This window comes from Anarrhichthys ocellatus, unplaced genomic scaffold, assembly GCF_004355925.1.
Source record: "Anarrhichthys ocellatus isolate YVR2014 unplaced genomic scaffold, GSC_Weel_1.0 scaffold83, whole genome shotgun sequence".
NCBI classification, from domain to species: Eukaryota; Metazoa; Chordata; class Actinopteri; order Perciformes; family Anarhichadidae; genus Anarrhichthys; species Anarrhichthys ocellatus.
Window position 1 is genome coordinate 323,993 of NW_022280113.1, and position 23,183 is coordinate 347,175.

Sequence of the window (23,183 nt, forward strand, 5' to 3'; positions counted from 1 at the left end):
AAAAAAAAAAAAAAAAAAAAAAAAAAAAAAAAAAAAAAAAAAAAAAATAGAGGCAGCGTTATCTCTATAGAAAGATATATTTTTTTATGTGAACTGAAATTATGATGGAATATTGACATTAATGGCAAGTTGAGAGGATGCATGCGTGTGCTGGGGCAATGGAATGAGTGAATGTTTTAATGATGAATGTATTGACACATAAAAAAAGAACTCAAAAAAAATGTTATAGGCGCCTCTACCTGAGCTTGCTCTTCAGAGAGCTGACTTCCCGGTTCATCGTGTCTGCCGATTCAGTGGCATCATCCACCTCCCTCTGCAGCTTTCTACGTTGGGCGTTGGATCGCGTCACCTCCTCCTCTGCCTCCTCTAGCTGACGCTTCAGCTGACGCATTCGGCTGTTAGTCTTCTCCGCCTGCAGAGACGGGGTTCATTTCGTGAGGAGAGCACCAATAGAGGAACAAGTGCCAAAGACATTACAAGCACATCAGCAAGGATTCGAGTCAGGAACAAACTACGCAACAGGACTCCTCTGTCCTCCCTTCAACAATCTAAAAAGGGAGATTAGCGATAAGTTACCTGGTCTTTGTATTGGTCTGTGTTGCGCCTCTCGTCTTCGACCTGTAGCAACACCTCTTTCAGCTTCTTCTCTGTGCGCCTGGTCAACCTGGAGGCCTGCTGGCGCTCCCTGAATTGAGTAGGAAAAGCAGTGAGGACGCAGTACAAAGCTTTTTTTGATTAATTCACTATATATCAGTCTGTACTAAATCACGAGTACGCGGACACAATTACTGAAACTTTTAGGACCCAGGTATTTTTTTGTAACACCAAAAAACAACTGACAACTGTTGTGGTCAGTAGAGAAACCAGTCAAAATAAAAATGGGATGGTATTGCAAAGTGTCCATTCCACTGGCACTCACTTTGACTCTATGTCGAGCTGTTCCTCCAGCATAGCGATCTTGGCCTCCAGGGAGGTGATGGAGGATTTATACTTGGACTTGATGGCTCCCTCGAGCTCCTGCAGCTTCAGTTTCAGCTCCTTAGTCTGGCGATCCAGCTGGGAGCGAGCCCCCTCCAGCCGCAGGGAGCTGCTGCGTTCTTCGGCCAGCTCCGTGGTCAGCTGCTCGGTCTAAAGTCAGAAACATGCAAAGACATCAGTCACCCTGGGTATTCCTTTAAAAATCGCTAACCACGGTGTTTCTTTGCCGCAACTCTCCAAGTCCAGCTGACAATAACTTCAGACATTTGCAAAGGATTTAATCCCGATATAAAAAAATGTTTATGTTCAGGCGTGGTGTCATTACTGATGCTAGAAATAAAAAATAAAAAAGTAGGTATTTAGGAGCAGTGGGCTGCTGTGAAGCGCCAGAGGAGCAAATTGAGGATTGATCTGCCAACAAGCTCTACCCCCCTCCGAGTGTAAAGACATTCCTTCCTTTAACACTGAACACTAAATGTTTTCTCCTACTCGCAAACAAAATGAACATATCTGCGATGCTGCGTGTCTGTACCTGCAGTGTGCTTCTCTTCATACGATCGTTGACCATCTCGGTGTTGAGCTGCTCTTCCTCCAGCTCCTCCTCCAGCTGGGTGATACGAGTCTCCAGCCTCCTCTTCTCATCTGCCAGCAGCAAACTGGAAACGAGTGAGGAAGAGGAGCGACAGTAAATAGACAAATTTCCTTTGTTGCTGTGAAATTTGGATGCACATGCATCTATATTCTTCGGTGCATTTTATATGTTTTTATTGAAATACTATGTTTTGGTTCATACTTCTTGGCGTTGGTGCTGCTAATCTCTTCCTGGAGCTCATCTCTCTCGCTCTGAACCTGTCTCTTCACTCTCTCGGCAGTAGCCAGCTCCTGCAGGAAGCAGAAAACACAAATGTATACTTCAAAGCTTGATACTAAACAGTTGGAACAGTTACCTGGAAGCAATTTGAGCTAGTTAGACTCTATACAGTGGACAGCAAAAAACAAGTTAAAACAATCACATTCCACTGTACTGAATAAAGCCAGCGTTCCAATGCCCACATTTATTTACTCAAGTGCCGATCAACCCGGTCACGGCTTTTTTCTGTCCTGGCCCCACAGTGGTGGAATGAACTCCCCACTGACTTCAGGACAGCAGAGTCGCTGCCCTACTTTCGGCGCAGGCTGAAAACTCACCTCTTCAAGAAGTACTACCCAGAGCCTTCCACCTAGCACTTATTGTATTCGTAGTAGTTTGTTTTTGCACCGATGCTCTGGTTTATGCTCTTAGACGCATGTTTAAAAAAAAGGAGATGCACTTATGACTTCTGGTGACTAGTAGTTCTCTTGAATACACTTATTGTAAGTCGCTTTGGATAAAAGCGTCCAACTGTAATGTAAAGTGTCTTTTGTTATTCTATTTAATCCAAAAAGTGTTCCCCCTCAGGAGGCAATAAAAACAACCTTGAATCTTGAAGCCAGTGCACTAACAAAGTTCTCATATGCTAATATTAAATGATGTCCGTTTATCCAGGTGTCCAATTATTACTTTCATACCTCCTGGAAGTGCAGGGCGTCTGTCTCCATGGCCTTGAGCTTCCTCTCTGTCTCCTTGGCTCCGTTGACAGCTTCGTCTCTGGACAAACGCAGCTCTTCCAGCTCTCTCATTTGCTCTTTCATTAGAACCTAGGGAGTAGATATGCGGTTAGACACAAAGGCTCAAATTTGTTTTGTTTTCATTTGTCTTTATGTCCGTTTATGTTAATTTCTCAGTTAAACTAGCGATTCAATTATGAGTTATGAGCAAAGCCAATCTCATTTTGGCAATTTGTTTGCTCATGTGTGAGCACATTGGAGGCCTATATCACCTGGAGTTTTTTCAGTTGTTTTAGAGCCTCATCACGGCCCTTGTTGGCAGCATCGATCTGGAGCTCGAGCTCTCCCAGGTCCAGCTCCAGTTTCTTCTTGGATGAGAGGGCCTGAGAACGCTGCTTGCGTTCATCTTCCAGCTCCACCTCCATCTCACGCACCTGAAGGACAGGAAAAATCATTTTGATTTTCAATTTAGTCAGTAAAACTAACATTTTCTTATGCAGAAATGTAATACAACCGTGTAGAGCTTTGTGGGAAAAAGTCAGAGTATTGTTTCGTACCTGTTTAACCAGCTGTTTCCTCCTCTCCTCTCCCTGCTCGTCTCTGGCCTGCAGGTCTCGGTCAAACTGGGCCTTCATGGCCTGCATGTTGACCTCCAGACGCAGTTTGGCATCCTCCGTGGCCTGCAGCTCGTCCTCCAGCTCCTCCAGCTGAACTCTCATCTCTTCCATCTGCTGGTCCATGGCACGCTTTGACCTCTCCAGCTCGTGAACCTGCAGACGAGGTTGCATTGTTACACAATCAGCGTTTAGTGAAGAGGGTCAATGCTGCCAATGATATGACCTCTTTAGCGAAAAATTAATTCCAGCTCTCCGTGCACCAAAAGTTACAAGTAGCGTTTTTTTCCCCTTACACTCTTGCCAACATCATCCTTTGAGGAGACCAAGTCTTCCATCTCAGCTTTGAGCAGCTTATTGGTGCGGTCCAGCTCGTCTTTAAGGTCCGACATGGTCTCCAACTCGCGGGCCAGTGTCAGTGCTCGCGTTTCCTTCTCCCTGGCCTCAGCCTCGGCCTTGTCACGCTCCTCTGCATACTGAGTAGAAATTGTTTTCTCTTCGGCCAGCATCTAGGAAAGAGACCAGGAGAGGTAGTTACAGCACACTAAAAACATTTTTTTTTTTTAAACTAAACACTCTTGAATAAAGGTGACAGTTTGTGGTGATGTGAACAGTACATTCAAAACTATTTGAGGATAATGATCCCACGTTTTCTATATAATCTGATGACACTTATTGCGGTTGTACAATTATATCCGTTGCTTGAGTTTTGCTTTTATCTGCAAAGTTTTATGCAGTCGTCTTAAACAGCTCAACCTAACCCTTTCAACTGTCAAAAGAAAAATATGCAGCCTGTTGCTGAATTATTACTTGTTTTTGCTCTGTGCACAAAATACACTGTTGACATGATACCTGGTCAAACTTCCTCTGCTTCTTCTCCAGGCTGGAGACGATCTGCCTCAGGTGGTCCTGGTCCACTAAGAGGTCATCCAGCTCCTGCTGTAAACGGGTTTTTGTCTTGTCCAGTTTGTCGTAAGCTGCCGTCTTCTCCTCCAGCTGCTGCATTACGCCTTCCAACTCCCTCTGTGATCGCTTGCGGCCCTCCTCTGCCCCCTCCAGGGACAAGGTCTCATTTTCCAGCTTCTTCTTCAAGTCTGCCAGCTGAAGACGTGAAAGAAAGGAGAGGGCAGGGCATTAGAAGGACAATAAGAAAAATATGTGAAAGTTCAGAGACACTGGACTCCTGAATCAAGGCTACGGAAGGGAGGATGTCCTTCTCCATCACTGATTTGAGGCCAGTCTGAAATCAACTCTCTTGAACGATAAAGATCTGAGAACACAGTACAATTTCAAAAACTGCTGTTGAGTGCGATGTGTTTAAGTGCACAGATAGAGCGTGACACCGTGCACCGACCTGGGTCTGCAGAGCGGTGATCTGTTTCTCTACGACCTTCTTGCCCTCTTCCTCTTCCTCCAGCATCTCACGCAGGTTGTTCTGTTCGTCCTCCAGCTGCCTCAGGTGGGTGGAGAGGGCGAGCTTCTGACGAGTCTCCTCTTGGAGCAACTCCTGGAAGCAAGAGAAGAAAAAAGGCAAAACATCAGAAAAAAAAAACATGCTAAAAACCCCTTTAATAAAGTCAAGTTTTGTTTCTAGTTTTTTGCATGCATTTGTTCACATCGTGGTCAATTTGCACTATTAAAAGTCATGCTGAATTAGCTCTCGACAGTTCCTGTTTGAAGAGTCATCATGAACATACAGAAACTATCACTAGATTACACTAGAACAGTGAAGACATAAGATCAAGGAGCATCTTTTTTCTAGAATTTCTTAGTAGATTTACGGACATTGGGGATATAAATATCCTTGGTAAAAGGGAGTCACACTGAATCTTAAAACGTTTGATGAGTGGGTGATGCAAACATGTTGCTAAGATGTGTGGCAGATACTGTGTTGCTTGTACGCAAATACTGCATGTCCATATACAGAAAACACATGGGGTAAATAGATACTGTAAGAGATTAGAGCTGCAAAAAGATCGTTTTCTCCAATCATGGCTTGGTCGATAAAAACAGTTCAAAACCCAAACATTGTATTTACAATGTTATGAAATAGAGAAAAGCAGCAAATCCTCACAGTGGACAAGCTTGAACAGGAAAATACTTAAATTTTTGCTTAAAAAAATGAAGATTTATTAAAATTGCTTAATCGACTTCTTGTTTCAGACAAGAGTGCATTTGACACAATAAACATGCATTTGTACCTGTGTATCCTGCAGCTGAGACACGGTAGAAGAAAGGTCTTTGCTGGATTTGATGTTCTTGTTGTCTGCTTCACTCAGGAGGCTGTTGACATTGTCTACCTCCAACTAGACGCCAGAAGGAAAGAAAATTAATAATGGACACAACATAATTAGCCACTCAACCCATACCAACAGAAATATCATCACAAACTATCCTCCTTTCTGCCACCTACTCTTCCTTTACTTGCCATTCACTCAGTTCTCCGCCCTTGAAATACTGTACCTGCATCTTGCCCATCTTCTCGGCCACCTCCTGCCTGTGTCGTTCACTTTCGCTGAATTTGATCTGCAGTTCTTGGACCTGGGCTTCGGCCTTCTTGCGACGTTGTTCAGAGTCTCCTTTGCCTTGTGTCAGAGTCTGCATCTCGATCTGCAACTCATTCCACTCGCTCTCCAGAGCATGCTTGGCTTTGTCCACAGACACCTTGTTCTGCAGGAGCAGCACACATGAAGCATGCAATTGTTGTTATTCATATGTTCGTTAAGCATCCTCTATTGACCACCCAGTTCATTCTTGCACCTGTTCTTCTGATTCCATCCCTACCAAACTGTTCAAATCTGTCTTTCATTGCTTTATAAAGAACATTGAAAATGCTATTAAAGGCTCTGTGCAGAGTGGTCATTTATAATCTTCCTTTTCTGAACAAAATACTGTTAAATAAAAAATTGGAGATATAATGTGGCTCTGAAACCAGATTGGTGTGTGTGTATATCTCCAACAGCAAAACAGCTCTAAGAGTATTCAATGGCCTTAAGATAAACTGACTCGCAGAGAACTTTGATTCTAGTATTGCTTGATCTCACTGCAGTCTTTAAAATGTTAGGTTTATGTCTATGCAGTATTTTAACATTCTGCCTTTAAATGTAGAGTACTTTGAGTTTACCTGTAATGAACCGCGCTACATAAATAAGATTGCAATTACCCTCTTGGCCTGTTCCAGCTGTTCATTGAGCTCTTCAAATGCCTGGTTGTGTTTTTGTCTCATGTCAGCCATCTGCTGCTCGTGGATCTTGGCCTCTTCGTCCAGATTCTTCTTCAGATGGGTGACCTCCACCTCCCGCTTGGACCTGCAGAGACAGAATGAGGAAGTGAATTAGAAACAATGAGAAGTGAGGAGAGAACAGAAGCGAAACAAATAAAATGTATAAATCTTTGCGCACTCATGTTGCCCTCAGAGTCTTCCACATGAAAACTTCGATCTGTCCATCTAACACTTTTAAAACACACTTCTGGCAGTAAGTCTACGTAGTTTTGACCGTTACCTCAGCTCCTGCTGTGCTGCGGTGGAGTCCAAAGTGTCCTCCAGTTCAGTCTTGAGGGCCTCCAGCTCCTCTCCCAGGTCCCTGCGTTGTTTCTCAGCCTTGGCCCGCGCCTGCCTCTCCAGCTCCAGATCCTCCTGCAGCTCTGAGATCTGAGCCTCCAGCTCCCTAATCTTCTTCTGGGCCATGTTCTTGGCTGCAGCCTCCTCCTCGATCCTGAAGGTGAGATAGAGAGAAGGGATGAGATTGACAAACAGGTACTCCATGTGTTAGTTCTCACTTCCAAGAACATTCACTGCACTAAAGCTTTAAGTTAATAAAAAAAAAAAGAAAAAAAAAAAATTTATTTTTCTTGAACCTGGACAGTGCAGCGAGGAGTTCCTCCTCCTTCTTAGCCAGCTGAGCTCGGAGTTCATCAATCTGAGCCTGCAAGTCTCCCACATGGTCATTGAGCTCACTAGAGTCTCCTTCAAGTTTACGACGGTTCTTCTCCAACTCCTGACGCACCTTTTCCTCTTTTCTTAGACGATCTGTGTGCGAGAAGACAGAAACACAAATTTGACGTTTACTCTCGCGACACCCAAACAATTGAGAGAAAAAATATATATATTTAATAGAAAATACACAGTAGCGACATGTAAATGAAGTAGACCGCCTCTGCTTTTTTTGGGAAATCAACCTCTGCAATGGGCTACATTAAGAGACCTCAATTGTGTTCACATATCCCTCATATTGTTTGGGCGAAGTGCTTTTTCCTCTCCATGGCTTCATAAAATGGGAGTGTGATGTTATATATTTTTTTTAAACAAATGAAATAAAAATGAATTTCAATCAATGCAAATAATTAAGAATCTTATATGAAACAACGGATACTTGCCCTCCAAATCTGTGATCATGGCTTCATGTTTATTCTTGAGTTTCTGCAGGCTCTTGGACTTCTCTTCCTCCTCAGTCAGGTTGGTGGTGAACTCAGAGATCCTCTCCTCCATCTGTTTCTTCTCCTGAGGTTATATATAAAAAAAAAAAAAAGAAAAAAAAAAAAAAAAAAAAGAGAATAAAGAAATGACTCATTGCCCCAGGTGTAATGGTTGTGTTTATTTAAGCAGCATTTGTCTGGTGAATGCTGAGTGTGTGGGCTACGTTAACACGTTGTACGAAACCTTGATGAGCTTGTTGTTCTGGTCGTCCAGCACCATGACATCCTCATCTAGCTTCTTCAGCTTGGCGTCCGTGGTGAGCTTCTCCATCTGGAGTTTCTGTCTGGCTGCTTCCTCCTCATCCAGCTGCTGCTCCAGGTCCTGGATGAACAAACAATTTGCAATATTTAAGCATTTTTCAGTCCCCCCGCCTCCCATCACATCTCACATTGTGTATCCCGCAGGACTCAACTGACCGTGATGTTCTGCTGCATCTTTTTTCTCTCGGTGTGCAGCTGGGTGGCCCTCTCTTCTTCCTCCTCCAGGCGAGACTCCAGGTCATGCAAGATCTCCTCCAGCTCTTGCTTCCTGGTGGACAGGCGGGATCTCATCTCCTCAGCCTCCGCACACAGCTCCGTCTCTGCCTGGAGCTGCTCTTGAAGAGCCAACTTCTCAGCATTCAGCTGGCAGCAGGGAGTCAAAGGAAAGTGAGACTTGGATAATCACATCTCGGTGCTGCATCATTCTGAATACTCGTGACTAATGAAGATCCACTAATTAACTAAGCCACTTGAACACATTTAAAATAAGGCTGACCATAGCTTAAGCTCCCACCAGTGTCTTCATGGAGACTCCTACCTGTTGCTGCTTAGACTCAAATTCTTGAAGCTGCTGCTGAGCCTGCTCTTGTCTCTCCCTCACTTTGTCCAGTTCCTCTTCTTTGGCCAGCATCTCCTCTTCCTGCCGAGTCACTTGCAGCAGAGGTTTCACCTGGAAGAAAAAAAAAAAAAAAAAAAAAAAACAATAGAGCAATGGAGATGTTTTTTAGGGTGGATGAAATGGCACTCTCGTGAGAAACTGAAGACGGTGAGCGGAAATCTTTATAAAAAGTGTAAAAATAATTAAATTAGCATTTTCTTAGTTACTATAAGTGCAACTACAGTACAATAAAAGGTGAGTCATCAATATATGCCTTATTTAGATGTCAATAGCTCACAAATTATGTCAAAGTATGTAGTCTAAAAATCTACAAATCTATACCCAAAGCTGAAGAATTCAGATTTGGATCCAAGTTGGAGCAGAGTTGCGGAAATGAGGGCTTGCAACTCGACTTGGGACCTGTCTGCCAACAATCTTCTTTTAGATAGATGACGCGGTCCAGTGACGAGCAGTGTCATTAATCTCTTACCTTGGTGAAAAGCCTCCACCACTGCCAGTTCCTGAGTTTCAGGTAAGCAACACAGTTCCTCTGGATAACCTTCATGGCCGTCAGCTGCTGCTGCCTCTTGGTAAAGGCTCTGAAGTCAAAAACAATAACATATTTTCCATCTTGTCTAGAAATGTGTTCTGTTCCATTTATTCATTCAACTATGCAAATATGTTTCTTGATCAAATATGTTCAGTGTTAATCCTTCATACTTGCGAGCCACATATCCTCTGCAGAAGGCCTGGAAGCTGATGATCACATCAGTGATCTTTATGTCCCTCTCCTCCTCCAGGTGAGCCAGGACTCCGGCTCTGAAGAACACTTTACTTTGACCGACGCGGAACAGGTTTGGGTCCAGCTCCAGAGCTTTGATCTGACATGAAGAAGACATGAAGACACTCAGTGACGAGTCCAAAACCTTGAAATGGAGAACAATGAGCCATTTCTTTTCTGATTTATTGTTCTTACCATGAGCACACAGGCTTGCTTGCCATCCATAAAGCCCTTTGGGATGGCATTTGGAGTGAGGATTTCATACCTGAGAGACAGACGAGCAGAATTAAATTACTCAAGTAGTTTGAAGGAGTTGTTTTTAGAATAAATGGTGTCTATTGTTTTTTACTTTAGGCCTTTTGTAGTCATGTAGTTAAAGGCACATTCACTGTTGTGGATGTACGTCTGTGAATTCTCTCTTTTTTAGTCTTCATTTTTCATGTTTGTCCTACTTGAGAACTTGAAGTTTAGACCACGACTGGGTTTTTAATTGGGTGTGTAAAATATATAGTTAAATGTTTGTCAGGTATGGGTTGTGTTTGTCACCTTTGTCTGAACTCCTGGAAGACAATACGGTTGGGGAAGCCCTGTCTGCAGATGCGAATCCCCTCTAGGACTCCATTACACCTCAGCTGTTCCAGAACCAGGTGAGGCTCCAGTTTACCAGCCTGAAGAAGAAACAAAGCATCACTGCCTTTCTATTTTCAGACTATTATGTTTCGTCAAACTGAAAAAATATTTTATGATTACAAGTTTTTTTTTCCTCATCTAAATTGAGCGACTAATATACGTTGTACAAATCTGTGACATCGGGCTGCATTAACAAAACCATCTTGTCCAATACAGAATGTGTCAGGACTTTAATGAGAACTGGTGGATCCCCACATGTCAAGTGAAGCAGAAGACTTTTCCCCAGCATTAATCTCTAGTTCTTTTCTTCTTTGCTACAGTTGAATTAGCACCGGTATGCCAGCGCACATTGGTAGTTCATTATATTGAATGTTCCTTCACTTGTACCACGAGCGCTTGTTCTGTACCTTCTTCTCGTGGTTGGGGATGATGCAGCGGACGAAGTTCGGGTTGGTGTTCCTGAGTGTGGCCATGAGGTTACTCAGCTGCTCCTTGTACAGCTGGCCCACAGTGCGGAACATGCCCTTACGGGTTCTGGATGCTCCGTGAATCGAGTCAGACATTCCTGCCACCTTATCCAGGCCGACGATACGGTCCACTGCCAGGACACAAACAAGGTGGAAAACAAGGTTGTCAGTGTACTTTATGATGCTGAAACGAAAATCATTTCTCATAATGAACATATTTTGACAACACCAGAAGGCACAAAGACATATTTGAAAACCTACTTCTACTATTGGTGCATCTCAGCATTTATATATTACTGACAAATTAATTGAGGGTTATTTTAACGCGACAGATCCAAACTAGGTCTCGTCCAATGCACACTTGTGTAGAAAAATAAAAATTCACAAATGCACCAAGTTTGTTGGAAATGCCTAAGATGTTCCAGTCATGGACCTTCAACAGGCATCAAATGTTGCATCTCTAATAATTTCAGCATCAACAGTAGCGCACAGCAGTAAGCGCTGCGTGATTTTGGATGAATCGAGTTACTTACTGTCCTTCCACAGCTCAGCAGTAAATTTCTCTGTAGACTGGTTGAACAAAGTGGCCACACACTCATTCAGAGGGTCCATGTTCTTCATCAGCCACGCGTCTGCTTTGTAGTCAACCTGCACCAGAGGAGACATGTTTAAAATAAAAGACGGCAAAGTTGAGGTTACCAGATCCTCGTTACTTTGAGTTACTGAAGCACAGCGTTTTTAAATGGCATTGACTTAATTTACAAATCAAATGTCTATGGTGTGTCACCAGTGGCTTTAATTTGTGTACTCAGAATTGAGCCAGAGAAATATGTTGCAGCCATCTAGTGGTTGAAAGCAACTACGAGAACAAGTACTATTTTCAGCTGCTGCTACTTTATACTAAGAGGGAAATAATGTACTTTTTACTCCAATACATATTTATACGACAGATGTAAATACTAGTTCAACTGCAGATTGAGATTGTTCAAATAAAAGTATATGATCACTTAATAAAATATGGTTCTTTCTAGATCAAACAACCCAATAGGTTATAAAGTAGCTAAAATATTATCTTCCTCCACCAACTACAAAAATCAAAATACTACAGTCATGTTAGTCCACCAATAATAAATCACTTTAACAAACCCAACAATATAAACTATCATTGACCTTTCCAGCATAGTGTATAATACAGAAATCGGCGTCGTCCTTGAGTTTCTTGGGTTTCTGGAACTTTGGGTTTGTCCCCTGCTCCTGAACCACTTTCTCCACAAAGCTCTTGTCTGTGGCTTTAGGGAACCAGCACTCTTCATCCAGCAGAGCCAGGATGCCTGGAGGGCTGGCCTGTGATAAACAGAGGAAGAAACAAACGCACGTCAAGTCAGTCTGCAGTTCAAATAATCACATGCCTCAGTTTGTGTTTAGTCAGTGACTTCTGCAGAAAAAGGCTCGTAACCTTCATCTCAAGTGTTACTTCCGGGGGAGAGAAGTACTGTCCGTGTTATCTGTACAAGTCTTGAGGAGGAATAATAACTGGGAGACTTCTCACATGTTTTTCAATGAGGTCGATGCAGGGCTGCAGGTCGAGGCCGAAGTCGATGAAGCTCCACTCGATGCCCTCCCTCTGGTACTCTTCCTGCTCCAGGATGAACATGGTGTGGTTGAAGAGCTGCTGCAGCTTCTCATTGGTGTAGTTGATACACATCTGCTCAAATGAGTTCAACTGCAAGAGAGAATAAGAGAAAATATTACTCGAACGTCAGATAATTAAAAATCTGCAACTTTCGTCAGAAGCCCTCTACGCCTGGAGAGTGACGGGGCTGCAGACTTCATCATATGGTGTTACAGGGACACTGTTAAAGACCAACACAGGACAACCCCACAGGTCTGCCTGTTGCCCATTCATTTCTATGAGGAATTTGGTATCGACTTCTGCTTGTGAATTAAACCCACATCTTTTAATCAAATTAAACTTTGACAACACTCTATAGCATGCAGCATTAAACCGGCTCCTGTATTGCTGACGCAAACAGAGTGGCTGAGCCCCATCAGAGTGCTCTCACAGAACTAGAGTTACGATGCATAACTATCAATCCGTCAAGCCCTGAACAGCTCACCTCAAAGATCTCAAATCCAGCAATATCAAGGATGCCAATGAAGGAGGCTCCCTGTCTCTTGGTCTTGTCCAGGGCCTTATTGATCCTCAAGACCAGCCAGCGGAACATCCTCTCATAAGAGGCTTTGGCCAGAGCCTCGATAGCAAACTCAGCCTGCTCCTGGGTCTGTGCCTTCTGGACATAGTCCCTGCCAACCTGCAAAAACAAATACTCTGTCATCCTGCAGTACTAAAGTCATAATCATAAAAATAAGCAGACAATTGACAAAATCGCTTTCATTTAATTTGGATGAAGAAACTAATTTTACACCATTTTCAAACAAAAGAAAAAATGTCCCGACATTGCATCCACAAACTGACAGACAAAAAAAAGGTGGAAATTTGCATCAAGCAAAGACACAATCATGTTTCCATTGCCATGCAGACCTTGATTCTGGGAGACAGGATGGCTCGTGTGAAGTCGGTCACATTGATACTCAGCAGGTGACACACTTTCTGGGCAGCTGGGGGTGAAACATGGGGGTCACATTGGAGGACGTGAAGGTGGATATTTGATGAATTGGGAAGGTTTGAGAAAATGCGACAGACAGCATGCGCCGAGGAAATGATGATGGTGGTGCGTCTGTGTAAATGAGCGTACCAGTGTCGTCGGGCATAGAGGCCTGGTCAGAGTGACGCTCTTTCTTGAAGCTCATGTTCCCCAACTGCAGCACGGCCGACACCACCTTCAGCAGACCTGACAGACAGACAGACGAGGTCATTGTGTGCTGCAGAGGAAAGAATCGCTTTCACACGTTTGATGATCTCACCCTACCAAAAACTCATTCTGTACATTAAGATATTTTAAAACAAACTTTAAAAGTTGACAGATAAAGCAAAACCTTTCGTTCTGTTTTGCATACAGGAATGTCACTGAAGTTGTTAGAAATAAACACAATCTTACTAGTATTTAAAACATCCACTTATATAAATAAGCTGCAGCAATTAGTTGATTAATCAATGGAAAATTAACCAGCGGTTTTTTGACGAGTAAAAATGCTGACATTTGCTGGTACCACATTCTCAAATGAGAGGAGTGTGCGTTTCCTCAAGCTCCAACAAATGTGTCAAATGCATTTTCTTCCTCAAAAAAATAAAATCAGCTTAGCATAGGTTTTTCTTTTTATAAGTATTTCAAATTCTGCATTGTTTGCGTCCATGTTTACTAGCTTGCAGTCTTCTTCCCAGTCTTTGCTGGCACATTGCTGGAGCATTACAGCCATCTGTAGGTCAGTGGAAAGGTATGAAACCATTGACGGGAATGTGCATCGCGTCACCTTTGCGAGCGTGCGTGTGCGCATATGCGTCCTTTTGCATGAGCTAAACAAACCGGGCACCCACCAATACTCCACAGGGAACCTTGGATTGATAATGAAATAAATCCTTAGTCACAGCCCTATAAACAAGTTTGAAAAAAAAAAAAATATATATATATATGATTAGGTACCAATTCTTTCCTCTTCTGGGACGCTCATGATCTGAAAGGCGTCCATGGTCTCAGTGAACATGTCCGTGTCCTGCTGGCCAGGTATCGTCACGTTTCCATTGGACAGGAAACGGTACTTGCTGTAATCCTCCAGACACAACTCAGCTAGACAGTGAAAAAGGGGAGAGAACCATTTATGAACAATTGACCATTTTAAGCTGAGAGATATCTGGCCGTAAGTGTTTATATGTCTGGAATCCATACAACTTCAGCCCCATTGTATTACAGACACTAATAACTGAACTGAGAAGCTCAGTTTTGAATATTGGTCGACTAAATCAGCTACTTCCCATGCATCTCTATAAGTTGCTTAATAAATGTACCGCTCCTGAACAGGTTCATTAAACGTATCCCAGTTGGACAGATTCCCGTTGTAATAACATGTCTCACAGCGCAGCTTGTCCCCCGCTCCACTGAGCATGTAGTAAAAGATGTGGAAGCTCCTCTCGTCTTTAGCTTGTCGGACGGCCCGAGACTTCTCCAGCAGATCTAGTAACATTTCAGTCAAGGACAATCATGCAAACGCAGCAAGACAACAGCATCTTTAAATGTATAGAAGCAAAACTGGATCAACCCAAATGTTTAGTAATAATGAGATTCATTTCTAAACTTGTTTGGAAATATGCACTAAAGGACAATTAAAAAAAACTGAGACTTACAGGACCTAAGGTTGCTCTTGCAGCTGCACTTTTACCCCACCTGGTGGCCCTGTCTTGTAGAGGATTCACAAGTCTATCTTACTGGAATTTACTGACATTATCCGTCTAAAATGATGTCAAGGCTCTGTGCCCCTGGTTTCTATCACATATGGGTTGAGGGAATCTCTTATTTGCACTTGGGCCACCTAACAGGTTAATCCTGCAAGTAGCATATTTTTAAAAAGGATGCAAGTTTCAATGTTGGCTCCAACAATGTATCCGTTGACATCAAAGTTGATCCTGATGAATTTTCCCTACAAAAGAAAACAAGTTTAAATAACTTTGATATGCAGTACTAAAATGAAAAACATTTTTTAAAAAAAAAAGGACCTATTTTCACAGTCAGCTTCTCTACATGAACACAAAATAGTCTGCCAAAGTTTCAAAGATTTGTGCACATTTTGTCTGTGCCCTTCTCACTGGTTGAAGTGGGCGGGGTGTTCAACTCAAACCTAATAATATCTAATGCTGTTTATTTGGAGCGGTGCTTATTTGACATGAACGTTATGTTATTCAGAAAGCAATTAAGTTCTCAGGGGCTTCGATTCGTTTTCTTACAAATCTTGAAGAGTTGTCATTCTTGACGGTCTTTGCGTTGCCGAAGGCCTCCAGGATGGGGTTTGCTTGCAGCAGTTGTTTCTCTAGTTCCCCCTGACGGAGAGGACACAGTGTCAGAAATTATAAGCAATAACTTATTTATCATGACTCTAAGCTGCAAATTAGTCAGACAAGCACAGCTTAAACAAAAAACAAAAAAAAAAAAAAAAACCCACACACGGCATTTACTTGGAGCCTGCAATGGCTTCTAAAAACAAACATTTCAGGCTGCGTTTTAAAAGCAACTACCTCAGAGGATGTTGTCATTGCCCAATCAACCACCCACAAGCACATACTGAATCCTGCACATTCCAACATGCATACCAGCAAGCCCACTCAAGCAAAGATAAATAAAAAAAATTTAAAATAAACTCTTGTAAAACCATCCCTGTCCATGCAGGCACAAACAAGCCGGTTAGCCAAGATCACCCCAAACAACCTTCACAGATACAAACTACTGCATAATGATGAAATCGGGACTGACCATATTGAGAATAAAAAAAGCTGTCAGCCAATACGGCTTTAAAACTAGAGGCACACAGACGAGGTGCATTTCAGAATATGGGACAAACCTCAGATAAGTTTACTGCTCAACTACTCTGCTGTGTTGACGTCGAGCAGACAGGTCTCTTCATCCTCTAAACCCACACCAGACTATTTATAGTGGATGGAAAACTTGGGTTTGCATTTTACAACAAACTTATGAGATATGATGATAACATTGATACCACTTTCATATCCATATGCTAAATATGAAGCTAAAGCCAACAGCTAGTTAGCTTAGCATAAAGACTGAAACCAGGGGAGAATTGCTGGCCTGCTTCTGTCCAATGATAATGGCACAAAACACAAAGTGTTAAATGTCAAATTGGGTTTTAAGGGGCTAGCTGTTTCCTACATTTCCAGGCAGTATGCTAAGCAGCTGCAAAAATGTCCCATGTACCTGCCTAGGGACGGGATTATGGGGGGGGGGGGGGGAAGAACAACAATTTGCATAAACCTGGTACATTACATAATAGGTAAAGGTTCTTTGTGTAATGTCCATGTCTAAAAAGGAATAGTTTCTTTATTTAGAGTGGGCTATGTTCAAGTAATATTTTAATGCATTTCCTCCAAAACCCAGACAAAACAACGTTTCCCGTTAGTAGAGAAGTGCATAAGGAGTCAGACACCATGCATATGGAGTCAGAGAGATGAACTCACATGTGATAAAACTGCATTGCCCTAGAGAAGAGGTGAAAAAAGGACAGAGTTCAACATATTTCATACCAACTTCAGCGCACACACATTACATATCTGCAGAGGAAACCTGGTGTCACCTGCTGCACCACGAAGTAGTGATACATCTAACATTTCTTGTGAAACAACCTCCATATAAAGAGTACAAGCAGACACATTCATTCTGTTCCACTTTTACTCTGAGGTGGTGAGGCAGGCATGTCGAGGCCTGAAAGAGGAATGCACAGTCGTCGCTATCAGGTAGACTGCTTCACAGAGATGGACCCACATGGATATCAGGGGAAGAACAGGGAGGAGAGGAAAGATAAAGGGGGTTTCCATCCAGATCCTTCAGACGAACCATCAGGACAGAGTCAGGAAGAGGGAACGAAAAAGAAACGGTTACGTTTTTACTGACCTGCTCTTTCTTGGACTTGAAAGATGAGGCAACATGGGCGAGATACTGAATGACTTTCTTGGTATTTTCTGTTTTCCCTGCTCCCGATTCCCCACTGTAGAGACAGAAAGATGTAGACACAGAATATGCATCAGAGAAGTTAGCACACTGAACATTATGAGCAGGCATTAAAAGAGACGCATTACACAAGAACAAAGACATGGTTTGCAATAAAAACGACTTTTTTCCTCATAGCCGATATAAATACAAAACAAGAAAACTGCTTCCAAGGTCAAGAACGAACTTCGAACATATTTCTTTTACCAAACACGGGTGAGAAAATCAGCAAGTGCTCATAAAACACTGATAACTTTAACATCTACAATTCAATGACAACTTGGCAAATGTAATCTGCTGATAATCATGTGATAAAAAGCCACTAAATTAAGCTAAAGGTGAGATTGTTTTGTTCAGGTCTTGAAGGAAAACTAAATTCAAGCTTGATCCTACAACCAACAGGCATCTGTAGGAATCGGTGCAAAAAAGGAATCAAGGAAAAAAAAAAAAAAATGCTGTTCACTTTTCTAAACAAAGCTGTTGTGAAGATGCCAAGAGGACAGAGTGACTTACGTGCAGAGGATGGACTGGTCCTCACGATCTGAGAGGAAGAGAGAGGAAAAGTCATGACATTACAGACAAAACCATGGCAGCTGAAGTGACGCCCAGTAATAATACGACATGCGATTGTTTAACTCTTCAGTTTCTGTGGCATGCGAGCCATGTTGAGTTGATTAATACACTGATGAATAGATTCTCTGGATCCAGCTACTCTAATGTGAGGATTTGTTTTTCGTTGTTTACATCATTGTGAATTAAAAATCTGAGTTTTCACCCTACGGTCAAAGAGGCACCCTGGGGCTTATTTGTACTGTAGCTGACACACTGTTTTCTCTTAAACTCTGTTACCCTGCATCATGCTCCTGTAGGCCGTGTCTGTGATGGCGTAGATGTGAGGGGGCATCTCGTGTCTCTTCTTGCCCTTGTACATGTTCACTATGTCCTCGGAGTAGATGGGCAGGTACTTATATGGGTTGACCACCACACAGAAGAGACCAGAGTACGTCTGGGTAACACAGAAGTTAGTTAGTGTGAGAGAGGAGTGTGAATGCAACCACTTAAATAAACATCTGCCACTACGAGGAGACCCGTTGCATGAGGATATATACAAACATGCGTGTCCACCCAAACTCACATAGATGAGCCCAGAGTAGTATCTCTCCTTGAGGTTGTGCAGCACCGAGGCCTCGTTCAGGCAGGTGAGCTCCGCCATGTCCTCCGCCTTGCTGAACTTGGGTGGGTTCATCTTCTGGATGTCATCCTTGTTTACCTTCACCTGAGATTTACAGAGACAAGACAGCTGTCAGAAGGACGACCTAAACCAGACCACGACTGCGGAAACACGTTTGTTAAAAGTACATTTTGACATCGATGGTGAAATGAAAATGCTGGCTCTTTGCCGGTCGTCAACAAATTAAAAGAAACAAACAAATTTCGAAAATAGAAATTATCCACTTTCACCTTCTTGCCAGAGTCGGTCAGCTCCACCATGCACTCCTCTCCCTGCTCCTCCTTGACAGAGCCGGGCTCGAAGCCCAGCTTCTCAGAGGGGACCCACACCAGCTTCTTGGTGGCCCAGTCGGCCTGGGCCAGAGGGGCACTCCCCCCACTGCGGTCCCCATAGAGGAACTTGTCTGCGTCCGTCATGGTAGCTTTAGGACAGAGCAAGAAAACATTTCAAACCAACATGAAGCCATTTGTGTAGAGTCTGACCTTGGGAAGTCAAATAAAAGATATTTCACTGTGATCATTATTGCTTTAGTGTAGATGGCTTCCCCATGTGAACTAAATATTTTTGATATGACGGAGTGGAAGTGGGCCATCAGTTTATGCCACGGCCATTTCAGATTCTCTACCATTTTGCATTCTTTGTTCAACAATTTTTTTCACAACATCACCAACACATTTAATTAATGAATCCATAAAAACATGGAAATGACAGCGCTCCCATCCCAATCAACCAGCATTGTCATGTAGGATGCGAGTTTCCAAATTTTGCACCTAAAACAAAGATGAACTGGGAATTCATTTTGTAGTAATTTGTTGCCAATATTCTTATAGGTGTGGCCAACAGGCCTCAACATAGACAACCTAAAGTGTTGAATTTTGCGTTCCTACAAAGTTTCATGGTACTAAACTAACAAAATGGTGCAAAAGAGTCATGATCAATTCATATGGTCATAACTCAGTCATCGTTTCATGAAGAATCAGGATTCAGGTGTTCTTTTAAACCAGTGACACCAGCAGGCAATCATTACTGTCGATTACTTATGTATTTTGTTGCAGACAAACACTCCATCATGGAATGGAGGCCCGCCCTCTCTCCACTCATATTCTGTCATTTCTATACTTTTGAAATCGGATAAAAACCAAAACAAAAAAGGTATATCTATTTTTATATACAATTGGAATATCTAAACTTCTCTATAGTGTTGACGTTGTATTGTACTCAATATTGAGAACATTTTGCCTGGCCTCAAATGACATCCGGGTAGACAAAACAACTTTTCAATGTCTCATGCAACAATGTACAAAGCAAGAAGTAAAGCACACCGTCTTTAAACCACAAAGGCTGCTTGTCATGCAACTGAAACCGCCACTCATCGTGTGTCATTCAACGTCCGAGTTGAGTCTAGCACTAGAATGACTTCAGGCTGTCACTATAACGTATCAAACACATTTTAACTGGTATGTGTGAGAGCAGACGTGAACTCTTCAAGGCCATGAAATGCTCTGTCAGAAGGTAACAAGAGGAATAACACAGGTTTGGGCACATTACTACAACCACCGCAGCTGTTTCACTGTTTTATTACGACAATGCAACATCTATACCTATGACTTATAACCCTACCTGTGCATGAATACAGACAAATGTAGGGAGGATGGTAAACAGTCACTGTAGCAATCCAAATGTTTAGTTCAAACAAACTTGTTTAGTTTCCTTGCGAGTTTATTCATGACTCGAGTCTCAACACAGTCCACATAATTAGTAACTCATTACTGATCTCTACAGTGAGACACCCGCTGTCCACATTTCTACCTGTCCGTCCTCCATTACCTGTCTGACCCACATTCCTTCCTCACCAGCTCACTAAAACACAGAATTCCACACATTCCCGACTCCTTCTCCCACTCCTCATTATCCACAACCCTCTCTCTAGAGCCACAGGTAATAAATGTGCAGATATTACATATTCGGCATCAGGAGAGTGAGGCTGGCTCTGAGCATTTAAAGCCTCTAGCAGTGAGAGTTATGTAAAAGTGCTGGTGGAGGTCGGCGGAGGGATGCACTGCAGTCAAGAGCGACAAGGGAGGAATGTCATGAGCAAGTCTGGACAAAAACGGAAATGTTATTCTTCACCAACCACACCCTGAATAAGAAAAAAGGAATAAAAAAAAAAAAAAAGGAAGATACCATCAAAAAGATAGTCCATTACCTCCATTCTGCCTTCACCAACTAGTTGAACAGATTTCGTATTTATGAGATCGTCCCCTTGCATCATCTCATTTTCAAGAGGGTCCGACCAAATCTTTTAACCTGTACACCCTCTATCCTTAGACCCCTTCACAACAACTATTCCCAAAGGAAGTGACTGCAAGTTAAAACCAAGTAAAGACTTCTCTTCTCAATCAAAAGGTGATATTTATACAAATAGAAATGTTATATATGAATGTTTGTACAGCAGGTAGAGGATGGATGATGACAGAAACAGCTGAGCATGTGAGTTTATAGAGCGAGGGATAAAGGGATCAGTGTGCAGGGTGTCATTCGTGTCCCTCTTAAGTTCATTAAGTGCTCAGACTCTTGAACATCAGTGGGGGAGGACGACGAGGAACGCAGTCGCATTTCTTCTGGTTCTTTCACGCAGCACCAAAACTGCAGCAGAGCTCAGACAAAACTAAGAGCATTCACGTATTTACAGCAACTATACCGTGTCCTGAATGCACCATCAATACTGAAAAACCATTAACGCAAATAACCCACACAGAGGACTTGTGACATTCACATGCATGTGGCTTCACTGCTAAAGCTATCCATGGGCTAACTTCCTCAGGAAGTTACACAAACTCTGCCTCTGCACAGTCTGACACTATGTGGTTCAATATGACGAGACAAACCGCTTCAATCTTCACGGCCACCCTTCTGTATCGATTGTCGTCATTCAGAGTATCCACTACAACCCAAAAAGCTCAGGATGAGGAAGTTAGTCTTAGTGTCTGACTGGGAGGGTTTCATGTAAAGACAATCGAAACTACGTCTGGAGACAGAATCACCTAGTTAACCTCAGCGCTCCAATTGTCTGCGTGAGCCTGTTTAATCCGCCTCTCCTGTGTTCTTATCGTGCACGTCGGCAACAGCGTCTCCAGACTCCTGCTCTCTCCTGTTCTTGGCTGCCAGTCAAACCACACTTTATCCGGGCTTCCGTGGCGCTTGCCCAACGGAGAGAGCACAAGCCCAGGCCATCTGCAGCCGGTACCAAGGCCTGTGGGGTGACAATGTTGTGGCACTGACACATTAGGGATTAGTCAAAGTGAACGACGAGATGATTTTGAGGTGGATTGGTAGATAGAAGCTCTGTGTGCACGCTGAAGAGAAAAAAAAAAAAAAAAAAAAAAAAAAAAAAAAAAAAAAAAAAAAAAAAAGGTGATGAGGAATGAGGAATTGTGGTAGAGCTGTCTCATTTCCGGGCTGAACCAAAAGAGGAAGACTACATTTTGCAAACTGTTTTTTTACAGCAAGTCATGAGTAGAAACATGCCCTTAGCTAGAGCCATCTTGTCAGACATAACTCCTCCTCCTCAACACAAAGCCAAGTCCTCTTTTGTGACTGCATGTCAATTTTGTATCCCGAGGCGGAGACACAGCGGCGGCAGCAGCAGCAGGGTGTGTGCAGTTAGTTTTGTGAAAGATCATCTCAGGGCTCACCTTACAAACAAAAGTGCACTGCAGGACCCAAACTAGGTCAATATGACAGATGAAAGTCAACACAGAATACATGAGATCAAAACAGGAATTTTCATACAACATCCTGGTTTTCCCTGTCAAGTTGGATTGCGTCACTGTTCGTATGATTATCATTATTTCCTGGTAAAATAATTAAATTAAACATGCTACCAGTCCTACAATTTAAGATTAAAAAGGTGTGTTTATACAGGTAAAATAAACCCAACAGCATTCATTTCACCTTTACTTTACAATTAAACCGGGTTTAGCCACCTGTTTGATTGGAAAGTGATATGCATGTACCTTGTATATTCCTTATGAAAACATTACTATTTGATGTTACTGATTATACTGGTGGCTGTTTGTCTTGTGAGCGTCATAAAGAGAAGTGACTGTCAGCTGTGGGTTCATGTCACAGCAGCCTTGACTCAGCAAAAGCACCATAGAAATGTTTAAATAGCCCATCGCATAACATATAACACAAATAAATCAATATTCGGAGACAACCAGGTGATAACTGAGCATGCGCGGGTTTAAATGGCTCATCTGTGTCGCCTGATGAAAACACCTGGGCAGATTTTAAACAAAAAACATTTCTACTCGTTTTCCTTGAACTAAAAACTATCTAAACTAAATGTATGCTGCTCAAAATGTTAGTGCACACAAGAACGCCCATATGCTGAAGAAGACACAGTTAATACCACTCAGCTGTCTGTAATATTAACAATAATGAGAACACACCTGGTTTTCAATGGCAGGCACTGTGCGTGAGCTCGGGTCGTCTGTTCCTGTCCGTGTTTGCAGCAGCAAAGTCCCTTTGAAAGACACTTTGTCCACTAAACAAGAAGCCTCGTCTCTGTCATCCGCCGCGTCTCGACGCTCTCATGTGGTCCAGCTGCTCTTTAATCCGCCCAGGTTTATTTGCAGGTAAATTAAAACGCCCCGCCCCCCGCGGTCTGTGGTGCGTTCAATAGCTCCACATGAAAACCTGGAGGTATGAGTTGTCGCTGCAAAGTGCCTCCGAATCAAAAAGTTGATGCATTGTTTTCGCGGTGCAGATGCTACTTTACGTCAGCTCAAGATGGGGCAAGTTGTGCATTTGTGATTCATTCATTTGGATACATTTATGGAATAGAAAAACTATTCTCATCACTTCGTTAGATGTTTTCCTGGATGTAC

General features: G+C 42.7%; 1 protein-coding gene across 2 annotated transcripts in view; it reads right to left on the reverse strand.

The window, feature by feature from the left end:
* The window catches only part of LOC116398349 (myosin-9-like), a 25,031-nt gene extending 2,137 nt beyond the window's left edge, over positions 1 to 22,894 (reverse strand). Inside the window, exons 1-42 of one of the 2 annotated variants that reach the window (XM_031874575.1) lie at positions 22,746 to 22,894; positions 18,522 to 18,712; positions 18,196 to 18,336; positions 17,910 to 18,066; positions 17,574 to 17,601; positions 16,965 to 17,058; positions 16,532 to 16,552; positions 15,290 to 15,382; positions 14,922 to 14,985; positions 14,424 to 14,522; positions 13,995 to 14,138; positions 13,149 to 13,244; positions 12,935 to 13,011; positions 12,510 to 12,704; positions 11,942 to 12,115; positions 11,563 to 11,736; positions 10,926 to 11,040; positions 10,333 to 10,523; positions 9,842 to 9,963; positions 9,491 to 9,560; positions 9,235 to 9,395; positions 9,005 to 9,113; positions 8,455 to 8,586; positions 8,073 to 8,279; positions 7,840 to 7,977; positions 7,557 to 7,680; positions 7,038 to 7,209; positions 6,683 to 6,895; positions 6,343 to 6,487; positions 5,643 to 5,849; positions 5,381 to 5,485; positions 4,534 to 4,686; positions 4,032 to 4,280; positions 3,476 to 3,688; positions 3,123 to 3,335; positions 2,838 to 2,999; positions 2,527 to 2,655; positions 1,772 to 1,860; positions 1,511 to 1,634; positions 920 to 1,128; positions 577 to 685; positions 240 to 412 (exon numbers count right to left, since the gene is read on the reverse strand). In XM_031874575.1, the coding sequence (XP_031730435.1) occupies positions 240 to 412; positions 577 to 685; positions 920 to 1,128; positions 1,511 to 1,634; positions 1,772 to 1,860; positions 2,527 to 2,655; positions 2,838 to 2,999; positions 3,123 to 3,335; positions 3,476 to 3,688; positions 4,032 to 4,280; positions 4,534 to 4,686; positions 5,381 to 5,485; positions 5,643 to 5,849; positions 6,343 to 6,487; positions 6,683 to 6,895; positions 7,038 to 7,209; positions 7,557 to 7,680; positions 7,840 to 7,977; positions 8,073 to 8,279; positions 8,455 to 8,586; positions 9,005 to 9,113; positions 9,235 to 9,395; positions 9,491 to 9,560; positions 9,842 to 9,963; positions 10,333 to 10,523; positions 10,926 to 11,040; positions 11,563 to 11,736; positions 11,942 to 12,115; positions 12,510 to 12,704; positions 12,935 to 13,011; positions 13,149 to 13,244; positions 13,995 to 14,138; positions 14,424 to 14,522; positions 14,922 to 14,985; positions 15,290 to 15,382; positions 16,532 to 16,552; positions 16,965 to 17,058; positions 17,574 to 17,601; positions 17,910 to 18,066; positions 18,196 to 18,336; positions 18,522 to 18,707 (5,777 nt within the window). In that variant the 5' untranslated portion in view covers positions 18,708 to 18,712; positions 22,746 to 22,894. The remainder of the gene's footprint in view (positions 1 to 239; positions 413 to 576; positions 686 to 919; positions 1,129 to 1,510; positions 1,635 to 1,771; positions 1,861 to 2,526; positions 2,656 to 2,837; positions 3,000 to 3,122; positions 3,336 to 3,475; positions 3,689 to 4,031; positions 4,281 to 4,533; positions 4,687 to 5,380; positions 5,486 to 5,642; positions 5,850 to 6,342; positions 6,488 to 6,682; positions 6,896 to 7,037; positions 7,210 to 7,556; positions 7,681 to 7,839; positions 7,978 to 8,072; positions 8,280 to 8,454; positions 8,587 to 9,004; positions 9,114 to 9,234; positions 9,396 to 9,490; positions 9,561 to 9,841; positions 9,964 to 10,332; positions 10,524 to 10,925; positions 11,041 to 11,562; positions 11,737 to 11,941; positions 12,116 to 12,509; positions 12,705 to 12,934; positions 13,012 to 13,148; positions 13,245 to 13,994; positions 14,139 to 14,423; positions 14,523 to 14,921; positions 14,986 to 15,289; positions 15,383 to 16,531; positions 16,553 to 16,964; positions 17,059 to 17,573; positions 17,602 to 17,909; positions 18,067 to 18,195; positions 18,337 to 18,521; positions 18,713 to 22,745) is intronic. The other variant, XM_031874576.1, reaches the window with a different exon arrangement.
* Between the last annotated feature and the right edge of the window lie 289 nt (positions 22,895 to 23,183).